General features: G+C 36.8%; 1 protein-coding gene and 1 long non-coding RNA gene across 2 annotated transcripts in view; both read right to left on the bottom strand.

Moving 5' to 3' along the window:
- Nucleotides 1-7,812: 7,812 nt before the first annotated feature.
- On the bottom strand, nt 7,813-16,461 carry LOC145768355 (uncharacterized). Its single transcript, XR_014288931.1, has 3 exons — nt 16,415-16,461; nt 15,443-15,518; nt 7,813-8,234 (listed from the first exon to the last, which is right to left on the bottom strand). It is a non-coding gene; the product is annotated as an uncharacterized LOC145768355 (long non-coding RNA).
- Nucleotides 16,462-20,261, bottom strand: part of LOC145768394 (macrophage mannose receptor 1-like) — a 36,354-nt gene continuing 32,554 nt past the window's right edge. Inside the window, exons 18-21 of the mRNA XM_082579876.1 lie at nt 19,643-19,714; nt 18,046-18,192; nt 16,509-16,591; nt 16,462-16,470 (exon numbers count right to left, since the gene is read on the bottom strand). Of these exons, the coding sequence (XP_082436002.1) occupies nt 16,462-16,470; nt 16,509-16,591; nt 18,046-18,192; nt 19,643-19,714 (311 nt within the window). The remainder of the gene's footprint in view (nt 16,471-16,508; nt 16,592-18,045; nt 18,193-19,642; nt 19,715-20,261) is intronic.

The raw sequence follows: 20,261 nt of genomic DNA, 5'->3' as shown, positions 1-20,261 counted from the left end.
GTAACAAAGTCAGGAGGGTGTTTTTGGCCCAAAAACATGTTAAAAAAGGCAATATACAATACATACAGCATGTCACAATACATTGACAATTAGGCATACAAATACACTTATTGTTCTCATGGATTTTCAGGTAGGGTGAATAAGTTATGAAATTATGAAAGAATTACTGTAGCCTAATCTGATCGTGATTTGATTAGCAGCATGTATAATTGTATATACAATATTGGACACATGGATTGGATAGGTAATACTGATACAATATTGTTGTTGAGTTCATCATACTTCGTCCAAGCTTATACATTGGTGGTAATGTTGTTGAAAATGTAATGCACCATTTTTATACACTATTACACAATTAGGCATTTATCTGAGATATAAAGATTTGTGGAAACAAAAAAAGTATATACATCCTATCACAACATCCCAATAACCCAATAACTCGTCTGAAAAGACGTTAAACTAGTGTGATACTGTTCCACTTTGATATTATTGTTCACGCAGTTTTCTCAACGTGTAGCTTTATCCGTTGGCCTTTATCTGTTGTTCGCTTATACCGTTTCGCTACTGTCAAATCTCCTGCCAGGTAGACAATGATGATGAAGCATTTGTTTCGTCATTGTTGCCTACGTGTTGTTTTCGCATTATATATACTGGTTCATTGTAGTGTTTATTCATTCGCTATTCAAGCTGTACTGAAGAGAGTTTAATACTCGAAATCTAGATATACAGCAATTCATATTGCGTATAGAATGGAATTAAAAGCGGATTTGGTGTTAGAAGTCTTGTCTCAGATTTCATAGAATTTAGACATACGAAGGCGAATAACCCATTTTAAATGAAAAAAAGTAATGAGAAAGTTATGTTTCCCATACTTTGGCAAAGAAGTTTGAGAATGTTTTTTCGTCAAAAGTTTGACATTCTTTAACCTGCCTAGCATAATATCATAAAAAGTTTCCTATATTTGTTGTATTCAAAGTACTGATTCATGAAATTGAAAATACAGATTGTTATCTTTCATTTGACACCAAAACTGAGCATAAAAATGAACATGTCAGAAAATTATACCATTTCAAATAATTTTATAAATTTTGGGCCAAAGTCACCCTCAAGGGCCAAAGCCACCCCGGTTTACGGTACTTTTAAAGAAATAAAAAAGAGTCAAAAGGCATGTAAATTTCACTCTGTGTGGAGCTACATGTACTTGAGAGGTTAACTGTTATTTTTTTATTCACTTGTTGATTCATTCATATCAGTTTGTATCCTTTGTGGATCCTTCTCTAGTATCATGGGCCAATCCTATAGATGTTTGCTGGTACACCCCTTCATTTTCTTTGAATTTTCGGCACCTCTCTCCTCTGCAAAAAGTATCATTAAAAATTCCCCTGCATTGAAAATTGGGTAATAATTTTGTCCAATCAGAGCAGCGCTGATCAGTGAAGCATGAGATGCTGCTGGCAAATCAATGAAGTGTGATGCCATTTTTAATACTGTGACCTCTGCTGTAACACTACGTAACAAAATCCAAAAAAAAGTTTGGCTACATCTTTTAAGTGTATCTGTATGATTTTCAAGCGCTGATTCCAAAAATGCTATCAGTTTTTTTCTATCATCGATCGTTTTTGAGATACGCTGATTTCCGTAAACTGCAGGTTTCAGTACGTAACAAAATTCAAATTTTTTTTTGGTTTACATTTTTTAAGTGTGTCTGTATGATTTTCAAACAATAAACAGACATAACTAAGCAACAACACTACATTTAACATTATAAAAACAAAAAACAACAAGCGAACGTTTTCGGCTAGTCATATAGCCCTTTTCAAGCCTATAAGAAAAATACATTATTGAAAGAAATGCTAAAGAATCATATAGTATCACAGCAAAAAATATGGTCAAATCTAAACATTTGAGAAACTGCCTCGCTCACACAAAATGATAACTGAAAATTACACAGCGCAACGGGTCAAGTATTTCAGAGGTAAACAAGGATTTTCAAACAAGGATTCAAAAAATGCTATCAGTTTTTTTCTGTCATCGATTGTTTTCGAGATACAATGATTTCCGTTTTTTATGATTTTTGTTTCTATTACTGCTTCCTTTTGGCGGCAAGAGTTACTGGTCGAGACCATCAGGTCTACGTCTCTCTTATCTTATTGCTAATTACTCCGTCGGCTTATACCAAATAACAACGGGAAAAAGTATGCCGTTGGTCAAAAGCCTTATCTATCACTTCAATCAATTTATTTCGCAAAATATATTCGTGATTGTGTATTTTAGGTAAAAAAGGTGATAAAGACTAGGTTTTTGACCTATTTTTGCCATTTCTTGGTCAAATTTCTCAGTTCACATTTTATTTTGAAAGTCTTCTTACATTGAATACAGAATTTCATCAATTTTGTTTTTCCGTTTCTGTGCAAACAGTATTCCATGCACTTTTTGCTCTACAAAGCAATTTGCGCAAATATCAAATTACCTTCCTAATTATTGTCTGCCAGCGAAGAATGACTCATATCGCGTCAGAGACTGACTCCCTACCCAGACAGCAAAATCGACGTTGAATCAATGTAAAAATTACGGATTTTGCTGTCTGAGTACTGAATGGAATCTTAGCACCGTCGCGTAATGAGTAACAAACACAAAATGAAACCGCACGCCAATAGTTAGTAGCCTAGGCCTAAACTGTCAATTAAGCTATTGAATATCAGCAAATTTTTTGCATTTCATAACTGGCTGTGACAAAAGGTTTATTGTGAACTTCACAATTATCCGATAGCCTACCAACATAATCGGGATTAAAAGTTGGGGCAAGAAAAAAAAGTAGAAGTCAAGAAATCTCAGGTTTCTAGCGTCACTGCTTCTATGTGAAATTGCTGAATTGGCAGAGGGCGAGACCACATCAGGGTCTACGCCAGTAACAGGTAGCCTACGGTTACGTTTCAGTACTAGGTCTAGATGTGGCTTATATTATACTATAGGATAGGGTCCTATCCATGCAGTGTTACGCCATAATATAAGCAGGGGAGATGTGGGATCTGTGGAAACAGTGAGACCAATGGAACATCGGGGTACTGTAGCCTATTTAGTCTCTTGTAAAATGTAAAGATTTTTTTTCGATTAGGAAATACCAATTCTATAACTGTTTCAAATCAAAACTAGAATAGTGGAGATTTTTTCTTTTTTGACAGACTGACAGTGAATAGCATTTGTGTGATTTCACAGTTGAAAACAAAGTTTTTGCTCTTCCTATGTAAGGAATTTAGCCTATTTTAGTCCGAGTAAGCCAATACCCACAAGTTGTGGCGCATTGACAAGTAAAAGTATAAGCTTACTGGTAAATATGGGTTTAATCTACCCAAGCTGAGTTTTCACAAGTTAAAATGTCATTTTTTTCATTTTTTGACGATGTGGGACCAATCGAACAGACTATTTGAAACGATTTATCGAATCAAATCAATCACTGGTTTATTTTTTTCTCAAATTATCACGACAAATACATTGGTACATTACATAGAAGTGAGAGAGGAAGGAAGCGAAAGACCTTATGAGGTCACCAAGTCAGCTTCCACCCCGGCGGCAGTACCGTATTTTACAAAAAAATACTACCAATGAAAATTATACTGAAAACACTTAGAGAAAATAATGAAACGTTGAATAAGGTTACAATCGCAATGTGGGGGTTAGTAAATGCAAGCCAAAACATGAGAAGATTGTATATGAACATAACATAAAAAAACAAAACAAAAACAGAGAAATCAAACAAAACACAAATTAGATCCCAAAAGTTGTCAGACATGTCAGATCAATTTCACTGAAAAATACACAACAGAGTTGCATTTAGCAAGAGTAACAACCGACCAAGTGCGTTTGATATTGCTTTTTGAATGAAAAGGGAGACAAACATCCTTGTCTTTTAGGTTATGGTTGTGCCTACTTTTAAGTCAAATAAATCAAAAAAGGTCTATTTTCTCAACAGCAACTACAGAAAGCTACAACTGGTGTGTTTTCAAGTAGGCTACAATGAGCCTAAGTCTGCATTATGCGTTTGTGTATTTCTTTTAATTATTCATTTCGTAGGCTATTCTTTTATTTTTATAAAGTAGGCCTACTCCAAAATGAGACTTGGTAGGCTATGTGGTTCTCCTGTTTTGTTTACTAAACATGTTTTGCGAAGGATAGGCTACAAAAATTGAAAATGCCAGATTGCATGTTTCACAGGATTGCTTAAAACTAGAATTACCAAGGTGTCCTATAGGACACTGGGTCTTCTTTAATCTGCAATTGCCGCATCGGATTAAGAGCTTTTGTTCTGAAATTCCTTGACTTTTAGTTGACACAATGTTACCATATGTTTCCCGAATTCCAAGGATATTTGTTCAAGAAATTATATCGCATTGTTGATTTTACACCCTAGAATTACCACGGCGTCCTTTAGGACACCAGAAAGCATTTTATAGGCCTACTGTATTGGTTTAATAACCTTATTTTAAATCTAAATATTTTTTGCTACCAATAGCCTAGCTGACTGTCGAAACCCGGGTCGAAACTCACTCATTATGACTCAAAAGCAAGTCTTTGATTTGTAACACAGCAACAGCAAGGTTTTTACGTTTACATTTCACACACTTTAGTACCTACGTAAAGTACCAACCAAAAGTTAAAAACAGTGTCTGTTATCCACATGGCGATCTCGCTATGGTTATCCACCATGCATTCTAAGCCAGATGTGGACACTACCAGGGCTGCCAAAAAGCCATGCGTGATCGGTTTCTACAATGAGAACATAGTCGGCGTTGACGCTTTTGATCAAATGGCTCGTTTGTAGGCTACAGTACGCGATCAGTTTTCAAGAGGTGGCCAGTAGCTGTAGCCTATATGGGGTATAAACATCCTCAATATGGCAGCAATCAACGCATTTATACTCGAGCTCATTGAATGTTTGTGCCACCAACTACAAAACAACACAACTATTGTCATGACACCTGGGTCAAGAAAACGCAGGAAATGCTATACAGTAGAAGAGGCTGTAACAATGCAACGACATTTACGTGTTTCAAGTGTCAGACTACCTGTGGAAAGTGTTCGCAAAGGCAAAATGATTCAAAAGTTGTTTTTGTGAAATTCAGCAGGTGTTGCAAATGATACTGTGATGCATCATATGGCTGGTCACAATTGTACTCATTTATGTTTTTTACATCTGTAGGCCAGTCTAAAATTGCTAAACCGTGTCCCATAAAGTGTTTATTTCTTATGCTTTTTTGTGCGAAATAAGTCTTCAACAATACAAGTTGCATGCACATGTGTTTCTTGGGAAACTGCCTTGATTTAGAATGCATAATAATAGTTAAAACATTAGCAGTTAGACAAAAAAGCTGCATTACTGAAGGTGTCCTATAGGACACCGTGGTAATTCTAGGCTAGGGTGTAAAAAATCTTGGTAACTCTAGTGTTGAATACTGTTCCAAAGGTCCCATTAAGTGTTCCATTGCCGTTGGTAATGCATGGATGCGACCTTTGGAACAATTGACAACTTTATAAAAGGTACTTGCTATACACTATTAAAATAAAAAAATTAAAAATTCATTAGTTGTGGAAGTATATTAGTCCCACAACAATGTGAAAAACAAATTAGAAAATTTTAATTTAGTTTGTAGACATGGTCAACGAACAAAACCGTTCCATGGGTATCACACTTTCCATTCAAGGACAGAACCCTGTGGTAGGCCATTGCGTTGGAAATAATCGAAAGTATGAAGGTGGAAAAGGGTTGAATTCAAATAAAACGACATTGTTAACTGAGTGCTTCACATTTTTTGTCCACATGCATGTGCACAAGTGGACAAAAAGGCAAGAGAGATAATTTTGTGTCCAATCTTGAATGTCTGAAATTGCTTGTCAAAAACATGCTGCTGCGTGCACTGGTGTGCTTACGAATGTCGTGCAAAGGCTCTCGGCCCCATCCCACCAGGTTTTAACCGAAATGAGAATATTTAATTGAAACAACTTTTATTGAGCAGCTTATCGCAGTATTATAATCTTACGTGCTTATAGCCAACGAACTGAGATTTGCATGTTTGTTCACAGATCTTCTTTGTCATCGTGTGAGCCTCTGGGGCCAAAGGTCTAATTTTATGAAGCATTAATTTTGCTTTATGCTCTTCGCCCCAGTCTGAGAGGCGCTATGGAGAAGCCGGGAAACAGTGTTTACAATGCCAACTGCAGTCTGACAAAATAAATCAAAGTAATAAGATTACTCCAGAAAACAATAGCCCAACTGCAACTTCTCCGGAAAAGTCAAAACGACAAATAAAGTAAAAGCTAAAAAGAAAAATTAATTTAAAGCGTAACTTATTGCGCTGCGACTGGAAATTTCTTAACCGTATTCAGACTGGGTTCTCAAAGGATTATTTGAGTTGGGGGAGGCATAAAGCGCCCGCGGTTTTTGAACCTTTGTTACGCCTTTGATATGCATGCTATCAGTCAGATATTTTACCAAGTGAAAGAAAATTTATCTGACTTTCCAACAAATTCAAACTTGTCTTCGAATCATGTGTATATCTATAGCTGTAATAGATTTATTAGACAGGAGTGAAATCGCCAAAGTTAGATGTAAATTATAATAAAGAAGCAAGGCTTGCTCTGCTTGAGATAATGACGTCACTGTAATCCCGCTTCACAATTTGCGCTCTATCTCAAACAACCGTAACAGCTCAGCTGCCGAGAATCTATTTATTCTGTAATTATCCAACCAGCAAAAGTGCGACATTAATATATCGACTCAACGTTTGACCACAGTGCTTAGACTTGAAAATTGTTTATTTGACTTCAGTTTGTTTGGAAAGATGCGAAGATCGGAAACAAGTGTTGCTTGAGATGTAGACAGATTTCTGTCGATATTTGCTTCATTTCCCCAATTTCACATTAGACGTACATCTGAAGACGAAAAACTGATATAGGCTAGACAAAGCAACCAAACTTTTAAGTAGGTTATTCCATGAACAATATGTCCGCCGACCAAATCGGTTATATTTACGTAAATTCAACAACTGAGAATGTTGAATTCTGGCAATGTGGAGCATTACCAGCCATCTAGAACCAAGTCCCATTGAACTTGAATAATAAATTGTATTTGCTTACAGCTTGACAATGCCGCAATGCTTAGTCACTGGATAATATCCATCAGCTAGGCTAGGTTACATTTCCTTCTTTATTTTCATTTCTTATCAAATTTGACTTGATTAGGCCTATGGGTAAAAAATATTGAATAAAAACTACATTTTCGCATTTTCACCAATTGAATTTATAGCAATATTTTATGCAGTTCATTTATTTAAATCAGTTTTAGTGAGTTGGTTGGTGCTGCATCTTTTTGGCAAGCTTGTCAATGTGTGAAAATGTTGTTGAAAAAACTTTAATAGGCTACAAAGTACACATTGTATCCTTTCAACATCTTTGGAAACAACTGACAATTCCATATTTGGTATAGGATTCAAAATAATTTTGCTTTTTTGCCATAGCGTGGTTATTGGATAACTTTAGTCTGCACAAAGCAATGTAGGGCTACAGTATATGAATTGAGTGAAAAATATCGAATACTTTTTTATTGCTAAAGCTTTTGCAACCTCTGAAAGCTTAAACAATAGAATAACCTCAGGTCGAGAAATGGTTGATTGCAAAAAACACAGTTCTTGTTTTCAGAGTCACATCTCACAGGTTGAAAACCACTGCTCTGGAAAGTAATAATACGACGAAAAACAGCAAGTCTCCAATGCAGAGTAACTTGAGTTACGAAAAATTAAATCCGCAATGAACTAGTTATAATATACAAGAACGAATATACATGATAGATAGTTGAATGCCTGCAGCCCTCTTGATGAAAACATAGCAAACAATGAATGCGACAAGTGTTGAAATTAATCGACAAATTTCATTTTCTAAAATTAAATGCACTTGCAGACTCATTCAAAACCTTCGGCGAACTAATGTGAGTCCGCGGACTCGAGGTTTAGAAACACTGATAGGCCAATTTTTGTCAAAAATGGAAAAAGTAGGTTACATGTTTGACATATGCAAGTCGTATATACTGCAAACGTTGTACAGTTCCAGTACTGACAAGGAGACAACGAAACGACCATATGGTCCTAATATATAAAGTCGATGGAAGTAACATTAACATGTCTGTGATGTAGTAGTACCTGAGGTTAAAATCCCCACCAAGGAATCGCGTTTGACCGCTATTTCTGTATAAAAACAATTGATATAATTAATAGCGAAGAGTTAAGTAAGGTATTATTTTAATTGACTTAGGCCTAATTATGTTTTTTTATAGTGTATACAACTTTTACAGGAAAGGGCGATGTGGCCAAGAAATTAAGGCCTTATTCTGGCAGTAGATTTTGTGGTTCTTCTGCACGATTGGTTCGCTTGATAAAACATAAATAGGACCACTAGGGTAGTAAAGCAAGTTAATTTTATGTGATTAAATTGTTTTTGTTTGTTACAAAACAAAACCAAACTGTGATGAATGAGTACCTTCTCTATTGCAGGTTTTGACGTTGGCTGCTGGTGGTGAGTGTGAAAGACTGAAAGTTCTGTTGCTGATAAGCTCTATGATCATGTGGATCCTGTTTTTGTCTGGGAAACATTTTAGGGAAAAAAATCCTAACTTACCTTTCATTTCAGCTTCGATGCTACTAACATGAACTGTAATTTCAATGATTGGTTTTTCAAAATCCGCTTGCCGAATTGCGCAAGTCTTCATTTTGTCTGGTGTAAATCGTTTTTGTACGTTCATGCCACATTAGTTTGCAAATAATTAGAAAGGTGTAGATCAGGGGTTTTCAACCTTTTTTCCACCACCACCTCCTCAGAGCATTCAGCGTAGCCTCGCGACCCCCCATGAAAATATTCAACAAAAAGCATATTTAATGCAAAATTTAACCAAATTTGATTCATGCCGACATCCAGTTATGTTTAGTTTTGCTGTTCCAACCTAAACTTCGGAAACGAAAAACGTCTTTTTGCGATGTTATTACGCTTTTATTACATTTTCTCCGATTGTTATTTTCATTTACTAATTACTATCACGCTTGGTTACATTATACCAATAAAAATTGAGAATAATCTACGTTTATGTTCGCACCTACAGCGGTTGAATTTATTGCAGTCTTTTATGGATTTATTCAAATCAGTTTCAGTGAGATGGTTGGTGCTGCATGTTTTTAACTATTAAGTTTGTCAATGCGTGCACCTGACAAAATAACCGACATTAATTTTTTTCAATGCCATTGGAAACGATACTGAGAAATCTGCATTTTGCATAGGATTCTAATTCCCTATTATTGTTAAAGCCTTGGAACGTCTGAAAGCTTGAACGATAGAATAACCTCAGGTCGAGAAATGGTCGATTGCGAAAAAACAGTTTTTAATTTTTTCTGGCAAAAAATAATTGCAACCAATATACTGAATTTTCAGGCGTCTTGCGACCCCCAGGTTGAAAACCCCTAGTGTAGATGGACAGGTTTTGTTACAGTTTATTGCGACAATGGTGAAATTTGTAGTTTATGAACTTAAATTTGCCTAGAGATAAATTTCCATATCTTATTGAAGTGTTGTTGCCGGGGAACTATTCCATCCATTAGTATCTAATGGCATTTTAGAGCATATTAAAGTGCAAAATTTTCTGGGGGGGGGCATGCCCCCAGACCCCCTAGGAGGCTCGCGCCTTCGGTGCTTGTCCGTTCCTGTCACTTTATGACGTCATATTTAACATCACCATTTACACCACCCCCATGGCCAAAAGTCACGAGCCGCCACTGGTGCATATAGCCTTTTACTTCGCAACAGCTTTTGAGCCCCCCCCCCCCCCCCTAAGCTAAAATGTATAACTACGGGCCTGCATTAGATGCCACTGAATGGAGAGCAGTTCTAAAATGCGTTGCTCAATCACACACCCCGAGAGTCGAACCAGCGCCGCGTGATCTTGAGCCGCGCGTAACCACCGAGTTGACCGGGCGGAACTGAACCTGAAAAAGCATCTAACAAGAAAAACAATATTCTTCGTAGTACACATAGCCTAATAAAGTTTATTAATTAAAAAAGCAAGTTGCGACACCCCCTTGTTTAGGCAATATCAGCAGTAATAACCATGAGACCTGTACACGGTCCAGCTATCGTCAATTCACATAAATCTTTGAAAATTTTTTGTAAGATATTAATGATTTTTTAAATTTTGAACTCGAATTAAAAAAAAAGATTTCTCTGAGCTATCTATAGCCTACTGTAAGTTCTGTTATCAGAACATTTATTTATATCTCTTTTAATCTCGATTTCAACAAAAATAATTAATATTTGCCCAGATGAAGAAAAACACATGATAAATCATGTAAGAAAACCTTAGTTGCAATATAATAATCAAAAGTTCAGATATCACTCACAATTGTTGCGGTTGACCCCTAAGCCGAAGAGAATAAAAATTTTAGTAAGAAAATAAATCAATAGTTTTTTTTCAAGTCTAAACCTTAAACCATTTGACCAGGTTAACACTCACAATAGTATTTCAAAATTTTTTTTAATATAATATAATTTATGTTGTGGAACCGGTTTTCTTCCTATAGGATTCATTTTACTAAATAAAAACGCGTCAAAATGTGGCTAAATAAAACGTTGTTTCTTGCAAACTTCGTTTCGTTTCGATCCAGTTGTGCTGATGAATCCTATAGGAAGAAAACCGGTTCCACAACATAAATTATATTATATTAAAAAAAATTTTGAAATACTATTGTGAGTGTTAACCTGGTCAAATGGTTTAAGGTTTAGACTTGAAAAAAAACTATTGATTTATTTTCTTAATGATTGCTTTCTGTGTTAGGTTGATCGCCCATTTGAGGAAGTGTCATAGTACCTGATCACCTTTACCAGTTAGTTTTTCTCACTTTTGAAAATTTTGGTAATGTAGAAACTCATAATAACATTATTCTTCAAATTAGTAAAGTCTGCACTTTGTAAAACAGCAAACTTTTGTTTCACTGGTTTTGAACTTATCAACTTCCAATGATAAAGAAAAGATAAAAAACGAACAAAAATAACATGCGACCGAGAGACGATTATGACGTCATAAATGCGTTTGTGAATGCTTGATTGGTAACAATGTTTTTAAAACAGCAACTACATTAGTGACGTATTCTTGGAACCTCACCGCGATGTCTTTAGCCTGCATTTGAGTTTTCAAAACAGAAAAGTGCATGAAATGCGCAATTTAAGTGACTTGGAACCCCTTATCCTTAACCCACACACCTGATACTTTATAACTCAGAAGGTTTTCAAACCACCGTTATAAAATTGTTTTTCTTTTTTCAAATAAAAAAAATTACAACTTCAAAATGAGCGGAAGGGCACGTGCCCCTTAAACGATACAGGGTAATGCGCAATATCTTTTGATAGGCTAGAGTATAAAACACTTTTTGTTGGTATTGATTCTGTAAACATTTCTTACTGAGCAGGTGAAGCGTCCTTTTGGTTGTGTCACCAGGATTCTTGGTCAGAATATAGTAGAAGAGCTACCACAACTCTAGCAATAATAATAATCGGCGGTTTAACTTGTAATTTGGTTTGGACTTATCGGAAAACCAACTATTCGAATATCACTTCAACATAACAAACATGTTTTGTTACATAGATCTTGTTGCATTGGTCTGATTAACTTAGATACACAACACTTTAATACAGGGGTCACCAACTGGCGGCCCGCCACGCTGTTATTGTGCGGCCCGCGGAAGGTATCAGCGTACAAGTATACAAGTAGGCCTATAATTAAAATTACTTTTCTTGAACAGTTAAAGATCATGAAGGCAAAAAGCATAGTTTCGCTTTGCATACGATTCCACCGACCGACCAATCAGATTATAGTTCTAGGTGGGGATTGCTTAAAGTTATTCCAATGCGATGTCCAGCCACACTGTCCCAGTCAGTAGCGCACCCAGCATGGGGCTAAGGGGGCTCAAGCCCCCCCCAAACCCGCCACAAAAAAATCAAGTTTTTGACTTTTGTATGTTCCCGATTTATACCTTTTGCTTACAGGTTAGACATGAATAAGACACAACAATACAACAGGGCTGAGCATTATAACAATATATTTTACATATTTACAAATAGTTTTAACAGTGGAACATTTTCGGCTTAACTTTAAGCCTTTATCAGGAATCTAAAAATAATTAAAAAATGCAATAAATTTCAACTTCTTGAAAGTAAATTTACATTAAGAAAAGGCAACTACATAAATAACTACAAAAAAGTTTGCACCACAGGGAACGTGATACATCAAGTAAATGTTAAGGAGAATGGACGCGCCTCCAGCAAATAATTGTTTGTTTAAATTTGGGTTGTAGCATAACAGTGCTTCCTGAATTTTGGTGTTAAATTGGGATTTGCTCTTGCGTAAAATTTTTAATGAGTCAGCAGAGAATTTTTGATCTGGGCAAAAAGAACACTCCATGATATGGTCTTGGGTGGCACTTTTCTTTAAGTCTCTAAAATTCAGATGCTCCAGTACGCTCGTGGTCATGTGGCACAGAACACAAGGGTCAACTTGCCTTCGCTGAGCACCCCCAACATTGCGAGCTCCCACTCTCGCATGTAAGGCAACGTCGACCAACGGGTGTGAGGACTAGCGACCCTTTCCCGCAGTCAAATGTCTGGTGGACACAGGGGCGCCGGAACGATTTTTGACTGGTGGGAGTGGCAGGATTATGAAAAAAGGGCACTTTTGTTTACTGAAAGACCAATTTTTTTAAAAGTTTTAAGATAAGCTATAGCGATAATGCTCATCTATCAGCTCACAATTGAGTAATGATAGCCTATAAGTGTCCGGTATACAAAGAAGGGCGTCATGCTATGTCATATTGATGTAACCTACTGAGTTACATAATTTTGTGGCGTGAATATTATTTTAAGCCAAAAATGAAAGATTATAATTAGGCTAAAAGCGAATAGCAGAAATTGTTATACTGTATTGCAAAATGTGCAGTAGCTTACATGACCTTAAAAGGGCACCACTACCCCTCCATCTACAGACAACTTGAAGAAGGGACAGTAGAATACCGGGACGACTCACTTTAATGATTTTTCCTACGAAAAGGACAGCTGGAGGGTTACTAAGAAGTTCAAAAATTAACAGAACTGCACAACGTTTTCTTTGCTTTTAGGTAAATTTATTCTCATCAAATGAATTGTTATATTTGGTTAAAATTTTGGGTGCTAAAAAATCTGCAAAACCTCACTACAGCAGTTTGAGGCTACTTACCGTTACCGCTGTTGCGTGAAGTATACCGCTGCATTATCATGACTTGAATACTATTAAATGAACATGATATCACATATTTCCTACGTTTATTTTGGCGATACACATTTTGTACAAACGTGGGCAGATCATATAAACTGCACCTGAGTATGCGACATATGGCAGTAGACCTCAAGCTGTAGTTGCATCAAATTTTGTCAAAACATTATGACCCTCCAGATAAGTTGTCAATCTTACTTTTGGGTGAGCAATCCCCTACTTCTACCATCCTTAACTTGAAGGTGGGGAGCATCTCCCCCCCGCTTCCGGCGCCCCTGGGTGGACATACCGATGTACCGTACGTCAATGCTGAATCACACGAACATGTAAAATTATATACGATATTTGAGCAGAAAGACGAAAGCGTCTGGGACTTTAATTGAAAATACGAACTAATTTTGAATGTTTTGTAAGTAGGAAAAATGTCCACATCACATTTACTGTTCACAAAATTAGTGTTTTGTTTCAAACTGTTTTTGCGCTAGTTGTTGTTTTCGCACTTATTTGTGTTGGCAAACGGAAAGCTAATTCTATTTTGTCATACATGACGAAAAAGTCGAGATCTATAGAAGATTCCGAGAGTGGACGTAGGGATGAGAGTGCTGATGGTTCTAATACCATGGGGTTCACTAGGCCAACTTGTAATCTGATTGAGAGAACGAATCCTGATGCATCGGCAACCGGTGGGTTGTGGGCCGTGGCCGGTGAGTGCCTTTAAATATTAATCAAAGGGATGGGCATTGGCCTACTGTCATTATTGTCGCAAATCACTCGGCCAACATTTCTAAATTAGCCCCCCCCTAAATTTTTTTCTGGGTGCGCTACTGGTCCCAGTGGTTGATTAAAACGTCTGTTTTCTAAATTGTCTGTGAGTTTTCTTATGTCATGTAAACACTAGTGTGCGTTTCACCGTTATTGTGTTTCACGAGCAGTGTTCCCTTTATGCAAGTTTGTGTTGGCAAAATAGGTCGGTGTGCCAACTCAATTTATAATAAACTATCAAAATATTATATATACAGTATATAAATTTAAAGACTTTTTCTGGTTGTAGGCTATTATGAAAATATCTAGCTTAGTAGGCTGCAAAATGTTGTTAATCAACAATTCTTGCCATGCTGATGAGCACCGCAAGTGACAGTTGTCAAATAAAATCAAAGAAAGACGGTTTTATAGACTCTCACAAAAAGAATGAAAAACCAACTCATTGCTTGTTTAGAGGAAACACTGTTCATGGGTTACGATAGAAACATTTTTTCGGTGATTTCCACAAGCGTTTGTTTTATGGTGCCTGGTTTCTTTCTCTGTTATTGGAGCCTATTTTTCGCTGATATGTTTGCAGGTCACTATTGTTGCCTGTATTGCGATGTGTCAAACATTTTCCTGTTTACTGAAACTGTTAATTGCAAGATATCATTTGTGAAGCGAAGTGACAACACCAATCTTGATTGGCGATGAATATTCGCTCGCCTCGCTATGAGTGCGCAAAACAAGTGGCCTCATTTATTAGGCATTGTAAAAAAAGTCAAAAGTGTTGTTAAAGGAGCTTGGCCTGGCAGTAGCGTTGTTCGACTAATTTTGTTGCTGCAGTAACTAGTTTAAGATAAATAACTTACATGTATTAACAACATGTAACGCTGAATACTGGGTACGAAGTGCGTTTTTTTCTTGCATAAGAATCAACCTACCTAAAATTTTGTTAATGCGGCCCGCCACAGCTCTCCTTAGTGCCAAGGTGGCCTGCATGCAAAAAAGGTTGGTGATCCCTGCTCTAATAGATTACACAGACACAGTTTATTGTACTTGTTCTCAGCTGATCACCTAAACTCCTTCTAGTCTCATAACAGTCACACGTAGTACAAAACGATACTGAAACGTAACAATGGTTGACGAACACTACAGGTCCTACAATATAGCAAGAAAAATTTAGTGGAATCCAATAACCTTCCATTGAATTGTCCAGATAGTCAAACAATACAATTTTTTTTACCTAATTAAATTCTGACAAATAGAGAAAATTGTGTTTTTCAAACAAATTTTCTGCCTGTCTATTTGTTAACATTTGATTAGGTGCTACACCAATGTTTAGTACCATTTCCAAATCCATTTACTTACCCAAGAAACGTTAAGACACCAAAAATGGTTACAAGAATAGTGTACTCGTCCTTCCAAGACGACTCAGAAGGGCGATCTAAGATTAACGCAAAAAGTACATGTAAACGTTTAAGCCCTTGAGAAAATAATTTAAATCCGGTAGGCTACTAACTAAAGGTCCGAGTCTCCAATAGTCCAAATCATAGCCCAGGGCTATAGCTACCGCCGGTGCAATGCATCGCGGCCCCAGAGCAAGGAACCCGGTTGATTTAGAATCTTTATCCTCGGTCTGGACAAAGCCTTGATAGGTTATTCCTGGTAGTTTCGCATACTTGTAGAATCTAGACTACGATTAACTAAAACTTATTAAAAGTCAAATCCTACATCAATTTTCACATTAAATTGCATTTGTCCTCCATTTCTTTTGTTGCGGCCCTTTACAAAACTTAGGTTTCGAATTTGGCCCCCGTGCTGAAAAAGGTTGAGAACCACCGTTGTAGATGCTTTTGACGCAGGGCCGGTTACCGAGATTGGCTGAACGAAATTTCTGAATGTTGGTGCTGGGGAAGTATTCTATCCATTAGGTACCGCTGAATGGAGAGCAGTCCTGAAATGCGTTGCTCAAGCGCACACGCGAGAGTCGAACTAGCGCCGAGTGATCTTGAGTTGAGCGCGTAACCACTGAGCTAATGGGGCGGACGTACGCTGCATTAGCGCATCAGGATTGTGTAAATTCTGACGAGCATTTAATTTTGAACTGCTACTTATTAAGCAGCTTACCTTGAAGCAACTTAACCAAGAAAAATTTGAATTATAGCAACCGAGAAAAATCATAACTTTTTTTGTCCAATTGTTACAGTAGGGAAGTAGGTTTAAAATTGAGCAATCAGGCGGAGAAATTGAAGCTTGCCTCGGGTATAAAATAGCCATCCGCCAGGCCGATTAAAGTGAAGGTATAGTCAACATTTGACAACAGTTTACTTTAATTTTTACTTTTCTGTTTTTTGCAAACGTATCCTTTCTGTGCGTTGCAATTCAAATCATTCCATCTACCATTGGAGTCCAGTTCGACACAGTCCTCGTTTACGCCGTTCTTGCCCCCGTTGTCAGGTTGATCAGTCGCCCAGTATATGTAGTCAAACTTTGTTGCGTCTGTCCATTCCCAGCCCTCTGCGTCAACGTACAGGTGTTTAAACAACGTGATATTATGTACGTAGGCTACATCACTAATCATAGTTTTTTCTTTATTATAATTAAATTGTTATGGTTGCCATTATTAAAGTTTGGATTTGAAATAGAAACTATAAGAAACCGGGAACAAATTAACCCAATTTAAAAATTAAAGAGATAACAGAACTAATACTTGTAGTATGGTTATCAAGCTATAAGTGACAGCTGGAAATAAATTTTTACTGCATGAAAAGTGTACAAAATATTGAAACTATGCTGCACAACAGATCAGACAGAAGAATGGCAAGTAACTAGATTTTCACCATTCGGCGAAGAATAGATCACGAGATACATAAGATAGGCTTAAGGAAAAATTACGCAAAACAGGCTAGTAAGAAAATGTTCAGCAAACAGTACAAGCCTTTAAAGCAGTGATTCCCAACCGTACAAGCAGTACAAGCCTTTAGAGCAGTGATTCCCAACCGCGGCTCTTAGAGCCGCATGCGGCTCCAAGCTAGCCTTCTTGCGGCTCTCATTGACCCCTGAAAATCCCACAAAAATATAAAAAATCTATTTATAATAATTAGGGCGACTATTTTTTGAACTTGCAGCTTTTTAAGTACTTTTTGACTATTTTTTGACTTTTTGACTTTGCGACTATTTTTTGACTTGTCAAAATTGTTTACAAAGTCAAAATTCTTTACAAACTGCATTGTCGTTGTGTCGTAGAGGTTGCACTGTCAGCGAACTTTTCATTTTACATCTTACACAGTGATGCCAGGTTGTTTTTTGAAAACAAGCAAGTGAATGTAAAAAACAAGCCCAAAACAGGCAAATCAACACAAAAACAAGCCCAATAATTTGCAACCAATAGGCTACCAATTAGCATAAAGCACGCGGTTTAGCAGTTCAAAATTTTCAATGCTTTTCATGCGGCTCCATACGTACTCTCAAGTTTGAAATTCGGCCCCGACACAAAAAAAGGTTGGGAACCACTGCTTTAGAGTGTATTGAATTCCACCTCTCTTGGGCTAAGCGGACTAGTTATTGTCCATAGAACAACAATTTTGTTCCAAGCTTCAAAAGCTTTCTTTGGACAGCACAAAACGCACTGCACACCCACATTATTGTTGCTATGGCATACTCTACAAATCGCGTTTTTTCATTGCTTCAGCTCTGTCGTCACTTTAAATTACTTTTAACAATTCCAGTGACTTCGTGCCTAAAGCAAGAGGTGTGCAGTGGCGTGCTACTTTTGCAGTGCCGTTACTTTTCTAGAAGAAATAACGGCACTGCATTTCAACATTTGTTAACGGTTTCAAAGATTATTATTGGTGTAAAACACTGGACTGGTCAAAAAGCCAATGCTGTCAAGTAAGTTAAATATAATTTCCTAGGTAGACAGTTTATGAGACACCGAATAGTAACAACAATCTTTAACCATAAGAACAAACCAAATCTATCTCTGGAAAGCCCAAACCAAACATTCTTCTTGTCTGTCAATTTTGCAATGGCTTTGTTTTCGTACTTGCTGTGAATGCTTGCTAGTTCAGCGCCTTCTGATTGACATTTTGTTCTTGCCTCTTTCCACGTGTTGGTGTCTAAGTCAGGATGTGTTCGTAAAGATGTAAAAAATCAACCAAACAATTTGAATTAGACTGTCATTAAAACAGTGATTCTCGAAATGTAGTTTGGAAGTGTGCTGGTAACTAAAAGAGTCTGTAAAGAGTTTTCGCCAATGCAAAACAGCTTGAAGCAGACATCAGTATTGTTTCAACGCTAATATGTTTGCAACTATTAATAACGATAGATTTCAAGTGCACTATTATAAATATAAAATAACTTCAATTTTTATTTTAAGATTTTATTCAATTTAGGACCTTCTGATGATCCCCCTTTTAGGGTGAAACAGGCTGAAGAGATTTTCGTGATCGATTGATATAAGCCATAGCCTAGGCCAATGTATTTTTAATTAAGTACTTTATAAATGTATTTTAATAGACTACTATAATATTATAAAAATACTAAATGTACTTTATATCTCTTTGAAATGATAGTTTTGAGAATTCAACTCAGACAGCCACTTTTTCTGGCCCAAATTTGGTAAAAATCAAATCAGATCCGTACCCGATCTGTACCAGATAAAATGGTTGTCTGGGAAAATTGCCAGTTTGATGGCTTGATCTCAAATCTTTGCGAATCTCCAAGTTTCGAGTTAATCAAATGGCAACTATTTTCTGTTCCTAGTGTTGCCAAATGCTCTTCAGATGTGTAGCACAAGTGCGAAAATTTAGTCCATTTAATTATTTACGGTATATGGCAAGAATAACACAAAAATAGCTAAAACCCTCCGATGCTTTACATCAGTTATATAGGAACACCTTTACTGACAGAATAATAACATTAAACAAATCTTTTCAAAAACTACCAAATTACAATGCATCACCAAGCAATGCTGAACCTCAGCTTTCAACATTATCAACTTTGCACAAACAAATTAAACGGTACACATTCAACAGGTGCTCGTCTAACTGACAAAGATGTTTTCCTATTGAAAGTCTATACTACAGACTAGCTGTGAAACAAAGAAACAACTTAGCAGTATAATACAAACAAAATGTGATCAATTGAGAGTTTATCTTTGATAAAATTTCATCTTCAGTGACTTCCCAAATTAACATGGTACAGTGGTAGGCTATCAATTGGCTAAACAAAGTTAGGATTTTGTTGAAAAAATTAAGATTAGAGGCAACTGTATCATTTTGATTTGGGTAGTTTAATAAAAGAATTATTCAGAAAAATGAATCAGATTTAAACAATTTCCTATTTTGTTAGAGCCCATATTATTGAGTTGGACAGTTTGATGAAACAATCAAGGAGGTAGTTTATAGCTTTTTATGTAGCTTAGTTTTCCCAAGTATTTGTACATTTTTCTCAAATATTCGACGTTTTTTGATAACAGGAGGAGCGTCTGCTTTCCTGGGTCGTACGGCTATGTAAACGTAATAACAGCAAAACAATCTTGTATTAAGTTAGGTTCGAAACACAAACCTAAAGAAACTTTGTAGCAGTTATCACGGTACATGGACCATCCTTGATCACAGGCTCCTGAAGTACTTGGATCTGCAAAAATATAGATGTTCAGTAGCATTGACAGGGGTGACTTTTGTACCCGGGTATGGGAAGATTGTCAGTCCCCGAGATCGAGTAAATGATTGAGCTTTCTAACTCGCAACGAAGATTGCATTTCAGAGCAACGTCATTGGTAGGCTCACCTATGGCTACAAAGTCTAATGTGAGACTGGCAGGCGTGACCGCAAGGATAACGTAAAGCATGTAGCCTACTATAGTACATGCACAATTGTACATGCATTCATACATAAAGCCTGCCGCCGGTAACAATGAAGAATTTTGGCGGGTCTGCCTGTTTCGATATTTTTCTTCTTGCTTGATCATACAAATTTTCTCATACTTGTAGACGGCCTCATGCACAATATCAATGTCAAGTAACTAGGTTTCATAATTGGAGTGATATTTGACTATCTTTGTTTCTTATCGTAGAAGTATCTTTATGCAGAGTATCTTTGAAGCGCTTCCTGGGGCATTAACAATGCCTTGGCTTCTGGAGCGCTCCAGAATAAGATTATCTTGGAAACATCCTTCCTGTAGA

The sequence above is a fragment of the Aplidium turbinatum genome, chromosome 4 (assembly GCF_918807975.1).
Source record: "Aplidium turbinatum chromosome 4, kaAplTurb1.1, whole genome shotgun sequence".
NCBI classification, from domain to species: Eukaryota; Metazoa; Chordata; class Ascidiacea; order Aplousobranchia; family Polyclinidae; genus Aplidium; species Aplidium turbinatum.
The sequence above is the reverse complement of the archived record's forward strand: the minus strand, read 5'-3'. Positions and strand labels throughout refer to the sequence as shown.